General features: G+C 41.2%; 1 protein-coding gene across 1 annotated transcript; it reads left to right on the top strand.

Annotated features, from left to right (window-relative positions):
* The first annotated feature begins 292 nt into the window (after nucleotides 1-292).
* Nucleotides 293-9,412, top strand: ube2v1 (ubiquitin-conjugating enzyme E2 variant 1). Its single transcript, XM_060063564.1, has 4 exons — nucleotides 293-441; nucleotides 4,057-4,205; nucleotides 7,131-7,253; nucleotides 7,859-9,412. The coding sequence occupies exons 1-4, from the start codon at nucleotides 411-413 to the stop codon at nucleotides 8,003-8,005; spliced, it is 450 nt and encodes a 149-aa protein (XP_059919547.1). The 5' UTR covers nucleotides 293-410; the 3' UTR covers nucleotides 8,006-9,412.
* The last annotated feature ends 407 nt before the right edge of the window (nucleotides 9,413-9,819 follow it).

The following is a 9,819-nucleotide window of genomic DNA, read 5'->3' on the forward strand; positions in this document are numbered from 1 at the left end:
GTCAGCAGCACAAGAGACACAAACTTAAAAAAAAAAAAAAAAAAGTAACAACTGCTATTTACAGTGCTGTACTATTATTCGGATGTATGTACTTGATTCAATTGTTTTAATCAAGTACATACAGGGTTCTTCCCGTTCGTCTCGTCCCACCCCAAGTGCTGACAATGTAGTGGGCTGGTCTGGACAGAAAATGCCAGGGCTGAATTTTTGTCCCAGTCCACCCCTGTTAAGTACCCCTAAATTAAAACCCCAAAAAAGCATAAGGATCCACCCTGCAGGTTATTATCCCGGTGAGGCGTTGTATTGACGACAACGCCTCACCGTGGTGGTCACTTGAGAGGAGCAATACTCTGGGTGACGTGCGCGCTGCCTTGTACTTGCGGCGACGTGCGCACTCCCGACACTAATCAATGACAAAGATGGCGGCTGCCGCCGGATCAGGTGAGCTTTCCCCCATTTGTATTATTATTAATCATCATTAGTAATGCCAAGCCTAAGCAAGAGGTAATAGATGCTGTCGTTAAAATGCGGTGCAAGAGACCCAACGTGGTATTGCACAGACTGTAAGAAACATTTGTTTTAAAGAAGCAATTTAAGGACCATCGCTAGCTGGGTAGCAGCAGTGCAGCAGTGGATTCGAATCTTCCACAGCCTTCCTGCTGGCCAAAGGGGTGAATACACAGGGTTCAGAGAAAATATGATAACAGCAGCCAAGGTGTCATTTTTGTATTTAAAATCAACCTTTAACCTCAATTTGACAGGTTTAAGTTCTAACCTCAATCAAGTTAGATGTAAAATAATTGTAATATGGTCGAGCCCATATCGAGTCAACTGCAGGCCTGCAATATTGTATTTTCTTCGTTTAATATAGTTCCCATTATCTACTCTTTTCTGAGGTTATTCACTACCTAAAATGCATAATTAGTCAGTTATATGATTGCATGTGTGGTGTAACATTGGTAGTTTTAGCTCGGGGAGATAGTTTGAAAATACATTGAGTCAGCCCCTATTAATTCCCAAAGCATAAAATTCTATACAATTTTGCCTTTTGTAGATATATATATATATATATATATATATATATATATATATATAATTTATTTTTTTTATGAAATATAATCACCAATAAAATTGCTTTGAAAACTACAAAACATCAGGCTTAATAAATCAAGTCAGAAGAAGCAGCCCTAGCCTCATTTTCAGTCGGCTCTATTACCACGCTGATTCCTAAATTACCACACTGCACATTAAAAGGGCTTAATGCTTCATTTGGTGGTACCCTTACAAATTTGGTTGCACCTCTTTATTCAGCGTGAAGATGTCCTTTGCCACGTACCATCCATAGGTGTTCATTCATTTGAGCAGATTCCCTTACTTTAAATAAGTTATAAAATGTTTTTATGGCACAGGGGGTTTATTTTATTTTAATGCCACTGCCTTGACACCTTTCCTCACAAACTGGGTAATATTTTCCAATTGCAACTACTTCTCTTTTCCAAAATAGTGCATTTCTTTGCTCTTGAATAGCGCTACTGCTGCGGTGCAATTTCTTTGAAACTTTGGACAATGTGCAAACCTTTTTTTGGTTTTATGATGAAGGCAGTGTATCTTTATTGAAACTTAAGTGGGTCGTGTTTCCAAATAGGGCACTCACACCGGCGCCTCAATAAAGCTGCGCTATAACTTCCAGCAGTGAACAAAACCTAGGAAGTGTACGTGCAGCGATATCCATTACCACACAGAACACAGTCGATTTAGGTAACTTCTTTACCAACACAGAAAAATACCTAAATGGACTCCTCTGACGTGTGTGGTCCTTCCACTGCGCAAAGCCTCCAGACGGGGCTCTGGGGATCGTCTTTAACATTGGCTCGGCCAAAAGATTATCACTGCTGATTCATACATCATCACTCTGCTGATTCATACATCATCACTCTGCTGATTGAATATATTATCACTCTGATGATTCATACATTATCACTGCTGATTCATGCATTCTCACTCTGCTGATCATACATTATCACTCTACCGATTCATACATCATCACTGCTGATTCATACATTATCACTCTGATGATTCATACATTATCACTGCTGATTCATGCATTCTCACTCTGCTGATCATACATTATCACTCTACCGATTCGTGAATCATCACTGCTGATTCATACATTCTCACTCTGCTGATCATAGATTATCACTCTACCGATTCATACATCATCACTGCTGATTCATACATTATCGCTCAGTGTTTCCCACAGACCAGGTATTACAGTTTTTCTCAGTTGCTTTGGTACATTTCTCAGATCAGAATTTAAATTTGCAAACCAGTAAGTGCATTTCTCAAAACAATGCGTTCAAATAGCAAAACACCATGGATTACCTGCAAAGGCCAGTCTCTTGCTCAAAATCCTTAGTTAATCTCTCAAAAGTAAATATCTGTTTCAATGAACATGTCAGTGCCATCAGAATGACAAGTCCTTGTGTCATTGTCTACGGATAAGACAGTCAAATTGCTTAGTCATGTTGTCAATATAACCGTGTACTCTGGAGGGATGTTCTGATGTAAACTATGGCTAAAGTTTTGAAGACAATTATTGTAAATTGTAAGTTACACCTTGGTGTATGTGGGAGATTGATTGCAAGAGACTGGACAAGATTCACATTTACGCTTTGACTGTTTGTACTGTAATTTTTTGACAGAACATGTCATTGCTAGAAATGTGAACATCTCCTTAGGGTAAAACTGTACATGCATTGCTGTAGGAATTACAGTGCAGTCATCCTACAACTCCTGACGTTCCTGTCTGTTGGGTCACAAATTCTCAGACAATGTAACATTGTGTTGTGCTCCTGCTATATATATATACTTGCCAGTTCATGGTTCAGGAGATGCACCTTTGAGCTATTCCAGTACTGGTTGATCGTTGGTTGATCTAACACTTCACACATTTCCCTTCTTTAGAGAAAGTCAAGATTCACCTGGTAGCAATTGACCAATTCAGGACAGATTTAGAAAAAATAACAAAAAAAAGAGTCTAACGCCAGTGTATTGAAATGTATAGAAATATGCTTGACATATTATGACAACTTGTTCAACCATTTTGCATGTAAAGACTTATGCAATGAACTAATACCTAAATGTTGTGGGGGTGAGACTATTCCATAGAGACCATTACAATACATTTTGATCAACATGACATAAGCAATTGATAATGTAGGAAAGAGCAGAGAATTGTACATAATCATGTGCATGGATGTACCAAAGCATTTGCAACGTGTTCAAATAAATGAGAAACTGTTTTTTTCATGTGCACAAGTGACACACTGATGTGAAGATTGAACAGGTAGTTTTGAGAATTTCAATTCTGATCTGAGAAATGAACCAAAGCAACTGAGAAAAACTGTAATGTGTGATGCCCCATCACACATTACAGGGGGGTTGCATTTCGCGTTTGCGAACAATCGCGCACAAAATACAGTTCAAAGTTTACCGGACCGCTTCCCTATCTCCAGTCCCTGCTGCAGAGCGAATTCAAATCGCCGGCAGAACGGGCTGGGGGTCTAACACCGTAATATATCTAAACTATAAACGCATTTCACATTAATCGCAAATATCCCACTGCTTCGGGTTTTCCTTTGTAGGCGCGTTGAGGAGGAGCGGGCGAATCCGCTGTCAGTGCGTGTGCATGTATCAGTGATACACGGGTTTATCCATTAAGTGGTAGTGTACCCGCGCACCATTGGTATGTATGCGCGCTTGTATCTGTGTGCGTGTGTGTGAACGACAATGACAGTGAGAAAGAGTGCTATGCGGAGATGAATGAACGGAACGATATTTATAATTCAAAATCACTTAAAATAAATAAAATAAAAGCAGAATCAATTTGTGGCGCTCGGTGTTCATTCTGTGACGCTGCTCACATATTGGACTATGCATGGGAAACACTGTCACTGCTGATTTAGGAATGCACGAGGAAAGGATGAAAACGTCTAGAATCATTAATGCTAATTGTTAATTTGTTCATCAGCCCTGTTCATTGTGTTTGTTGTGAAGGTGTTAAAGTTCCCCGCAACTTCCGGCTGATGGAGGAGCTGGAGGAGGGCCAGAAGGGAGGCGGAGACGGCACAGTGAGCTGGGGTCTGGAGGACGACGACGACATGACCCTCACCTACTGGAACGGGATGATCCTGGGGCCCTCGAGGGTGAGGGCCATGTTACCAACAACGTTACCACACTATTTATGAACTGCTGTCTCGCTCTGCGCTTGAAGGCGTTAGCTAAAAGTTAGCCAGCATTCATGTTGTCGGGTGCAACTTCGCTGTGACCGGCTTTGGTAGAGAAAGAAAAGAGCAGGATTGCTGTTTGGAAGTACTTTGGTTTTGGGGCCATATACCAAGGAAATTCAGAAGACTCATGTAAACCCATTTGCAAGCGAGGATACAGAGACACATTTAGGGAAGTATCTGAAGGACCGAAATGTTGACATCTTTGAAGAATTTGGAGAGGTGTGTGAAAGCTCCTCTTTTAACATCACTGAAGCATTATCCGGGTCCTGGTAAGTCTTTAAACGTAGGGTAAATCATGTGACACACCATCATAGCCATTGTTATCTAAGACGATTCCAACCCAAAGCAAAATAAGAAGCATTGAACAAAGAGTTTTGTGTTTCAGAACTGTGCACATGCACAGCAACAGCAATCTTTTTCCCGTCATTTGACTTACACAAACAACACATACATTTTATGAAAGCTGAGCCTCCACTGATTCCAACAGTCAAAACACATGTCAGTATGAATAAAACTCGGAAATAATAACTCAAGAACAAACTACACTTTTTCATTTTACAAACAAACGATTATGTCTTAAATTCATCTTTGTTGTTTTTGTCCTCAGAGTGTTTTGATTGCTTAAAAAAAAGAAGCTGTATTTGATGGCTTAAAACCAGTGTTAACAGATAATCCAGTGTCTGGGACCAATTTTGCAACTGAACACGGTGTTTACAATCAGTGGCTAACTGTACGTTCACACCAAAAGCTATAAAGCGTTTTGAACGCTTGAGCGATAGCTTCAAAGCTGTAAAGCGGAATGTAGATGTCTCTCGCAGGCGTGGGTCCCAGTAAACATACGCGCAAGAGCGATATTAGCTGTAAATATTTTTGACAGCATTGCGTTTTGAGCTATTCTGCCATTTTGCATCTTTTACAGCTTTCTGTACAGTAAGAGAAGGTTTCTGAAATAGCTAAATTGTCTTCAATGAACACTTGTCCTTCATCGCCATCCTGTGGCAGTAAGCTGCATTTGCAAGTGTTTGGCTTGGTGTCATTCAAATGTCTTTTCCCGGACCTTTCAATACAGGGGTCAAGTGTCAAAATTCCACAATGGGTTCCCAAGAGATCTGCCTGTTTGTGTCTCATAACATAACACTTTCGCCTGAACCTACCTCTACTTAAACCTCTATCTATACTCTACTTCACTTTATTGGCATCAAATATTGACCCAGGTACTCATCCGATGTTGTGCTATTGCCCTAGGGCTACCAACTGATGACACTATGACATGTCATTTATTTAAGGCGGAAATTAAATCTTCCACTTATGCTGTGTTCTAGCTATATTCACTCCAACCAATTACTATCCACATTGAACGTTTAACATGTACAAACATCTTTCTTTTGGTACCAACTCAAGATTACATATCATAGCCCTTGCAGTTTTTGAGATGTATTTCTGAAAAAATATTTAAAGTTCACCATGTGGTCTTGAAAATGGTATAGAATATCAATATTCTTCAAAGTATTGTATCGAAGTTAGAAAACCCAGTATTTTGATAACACTAGTGTGTGCTGTTACAGGAGCTCTAATAATAGTAGTGTGTACTGGTACTAGAATGTATTGATAGTGGTGTACTGGTACTAGAGCTGTAATGTGTACTGATACTAGAGCTGTTGTCACGATACTGGATTTTCTAACTTTGATACAATACCTTACATGAAGGGCATCTGAAATAAATTTCAGATTTTAGATTTATTTTTACCTTGTGCATTTTCAGTTGGTAGCCCTGTAAGACCCAAACAGGTATTTATCTTGAGAAACCATTGTACACTTTTGACACTTGAAAGGTTTATTTAAAGTTCAGGGTAAATATGACTGAATGACGCCAAGCCAAACAATAGCAATCACACCATATGGCAACTAGATGGCGATGAAGGGCATGTATTGTGATTGAAGGCTTTTTATCTATTTCCTCAGAAACTTTCTCTTGGTCATTGATTGTAAACACCATGTTAGTTGCAAAATTGGGCCCAGACACTGGATTCTCTTTTATGGTGTTTATATTCAATCAGACTCCACTTAGAGGACAAAAACAACAAATACCAATGTAAGACATGCTTTTAGGTTGTAAAATGAAAAGGGGAAGTTTGTTCTTGATTGTTTTTTTGAGTTTTATTCAGAGTGATATGGTTTGGAATGTTTGAATCAGTGGAGGCTCTAATGATTTCATATAATTGTGTAGGTCAACTAACCTGAAAAAGATTGCTGTTGCTGTGCATTTTCACAGTTCTGAAACACAACTTTTTGTGGCATACTTCTTATTTTGCTTTGCCGTTGGAATCGTGTTTTGTTTAGCTTACAATGGCTATGATCGACTTAAAGTTGAGACATTCATCTTTCTGGGGTTGGGTCACATGATTTCTCCTATGTTTAAATGCCTTATAAGGCTTATATCATCTATACCCGGACCCGGATAATGCTTCAGTGATGTTACGAGAGGAGCTTTCACCAACATCTCAGATTCTTTAATGATGTCAACATTTCGTTCCTTCAGATGGTTCCCTAAATGTGTCTCTGTAGCATCGATACTGCAGAGAATCATTATTGAAACAGTTTCAAATATTCAGCATAGATATTTATTTAAATATCTATATTTTTGACAACACTACTCTCTACCAAAATGCTGTATCAAAAATAATGATTGTGTCCATAGCATAATCAGCCTTGTTTGTTTGTCCATATTTGGTTGAAGGTTTGGAAACCTTGATTGCAGCTGTGTTTTAAAGCCGCTATAAATGGCCCTCGTTTGACGATGCACTGGACTTGTAATGCAAACTGTCCTTCTCGTCTTTGCAGACCATCTATGAGAACCGGATCTACAGTCTGAAGGTTGAATGTGGACAAAAATACCCTGAGATCCCCCCTGTGGTCCGCTTTGTGACCAAGATCAACCTGAGTGGAGTGCACACCAACGGTTTGGTAAGTCACGCACACACACACGTTTTTGGTGATACCTGGGAGAATGTCGGATTTGGAAATTAGCTACGCGCAAATAACTAGGCGACAAATGCATGTGTAACACTGAAAAGTATGTAATCGATGCATCAAAAACATATAGTATGCTAATGCACTGAACATAGATTCACATACATGTATTCCTGTATAAGGCAAAATGCATATATCCGTACAGGTTTAGGTTTAGGATCGCATACGCTAAATACTACTTTTGCTCGTCCAGCATTTATGGCCGATGGTTAAATCCTAATCCTGCATTCCTTGACCTTGGCGACATGGGGCTCAGGGGGTAGATCAGGTTGGATGCTAACTGGAAGGTTGCTAATCCCCGGTTCGCGTGTCGAGTGTCGAGGTGTCCCTGAGCAAGACGCCTCACCCTGATTGCTCCCGACGAGCAGGTTGTCGCCATGGTTGTGCCGTCTGTGTGTAAATGTGTCCGTGAATGGATGAATGGGTGCATGAATGGGTGAATGTTAGGCAATAATGTAGAAGCGCTTTGAGTGGCCACCGGTTAGAAAAGCGCTGTGTAAATGCAGTCCATTTACCGTTTGCCATTCATTACCCTGCAGGTGGACACCAAGGCTGTGCCGGTGCTGGCCAAGTGGCAGCACTCCTACAACATTCGCAAGGTGCTGCAGGAGCTGAGGAACCTGATGATGTGCAAAGAGAACATGAAGCTGCCCCAGCCCCCGGAGGGCCAGATGTACAACAACTGAGGCTCCCCACTGCCGAACCACAATGACGCACACACACATTCACACACCAGCGCAGACGAAAACACGCACATAAACCCAGGCATACACAAACAGGAACACAGGCGCTGCAGAGGTCCCACATGCACACTTATTATGCAGGGTATTATTTAAAAACATGATGCATCTATTAAAAGCACTCCACTATTTAACCCGAACACATGACGCAGACTACTTATAAAAATCACACAGACAGATGATGCCGACTATTATTTTAAAATCACAAATACATTATGCAGACTACTAAGTAAAAAAAACTAACTAAAGACAATGTTTTTAGACTGACTCCTTGTATTCTCCAAGACTATTGGCTCTCCAAGACCCTGCCCACTTGACTTGAACCCCTCCGACTTCCCTTCCTCCTCTCCACGGATGTGGAACACACACAGCAGCTGCTGGAGGAGGCGGGGTCACTGACCGGCCCTCCCCCGGCCCCGTCGACCGGCCCCAGCCGCTGTCCTGACCTTAAGAGTGGCACCGCAACGCTTACCGCTTAAAGGTGCATGCACCACAGTCCAAGAACGAGGGTTTTCTGTCCATTGTTTTGTTGTTCCACTTCCAGATTGTAAAATAACTCAACAAAAAGACCAACAAGTTCGTTCATATGGAAGTGGACGATGGTGTCTGTTCCTCTCTACTTTATGGCTTCTGCTGAGGTTTGGAAAGCGGTCTTGCTGTTCCGTCGGGATGATTGTTCTGGGGTAGAGACCCATTTTTATCGTGGAATGGTTTTGGCAAAGGGTCACCAGCCACGCACCTTGTTTTCTTTGAATGTATGTGTTGTATATTTTAAATGTCCTCAACTCTTTGATATCCCAATGATGTGAATTAGCGGGGACCTATTTGAATGAGCGCATGTGCGGCACATTGGGGAGGGGCACTTTCCTGTGCTTAGTCTAGCGTCATACGTATCCACAGGGCACTCGTGGCTCATCACTCATGGTCTCTGCCCTCTGTGTGCCATATGGTTCATGGCGCTTTGTCATCCTGATGGGTTATCAGTAAAATCAGGGTCTTGCGGCCGTTGGGGTTGCTAACCACGCACTCCAAGGATTCCCAATGTGTTCGTCGAACACGTCCATTTGTGCCATAATGTTTTTGCCTCCCATGATGATAACTCCGCCGCCCGGGTGCCATTGCCGGTAGCGGGGGGACGTTTCTGTTTACTGGGGATTTCTTGTTTTTTTTGCAGTTTATCTGATCGTGACTGACCTGTGTTTGTTGTCACCATGTATGAAATCCCTGCTAAAGATCCCCACTGAACGCTCAGCATACGGCTTCTATGTTTTATAAGGGGTGTGAACCTAGATAGGATGACGTTTACATGTTGCATGGTTTTTATTTGAATTAAACTTCATTACTTTTGCACTTCCTGGGTCTGTTATTTGTTGGAAACGGATTACTGTAATTTTCAATTTTCCTTCTCTGCCGATGGATAATAAGACCATAGGTCAGCCATTTCATTAATATTCCCACTCTAGCTTTACAAGAGGTGGAAAAAAAGCCTTTAATGGTGCTTGTTATAGAGATATAATGAACACAAGTTAACGTCTTTGTTAAAAACAAGTGCTCTAACCGCTGTTTGAAACGGGTTGCCAAAAGTTGGTGCATTATGTGTATGTATAGGTACATTGAATTTCCTTCTGTACTTTATATCCCATTCTTCTGGTGTACAGAATAATCGCTGTCACAGGCACAGTGAAAGTAATGCAACCGGGTGAAAGTATACAGTCTCATCCATCAAACGCAGACCGCCTTCAGTGACAACACAAGCTGTT

This window comes from Gadus macrocephalus, chromosome 1 (genome assembly GCF_031168955.1).
Source record: "Gadus macrocephalus chromosome 1, ASM3116895v1".
In the NCBI taxonomy this organism is placed as follows: Eukaryota; Metazoa; Chordata; class Actinopteri; order Gadiformes; family Gadidae; genus Gadus; species Gadus macrocephalus.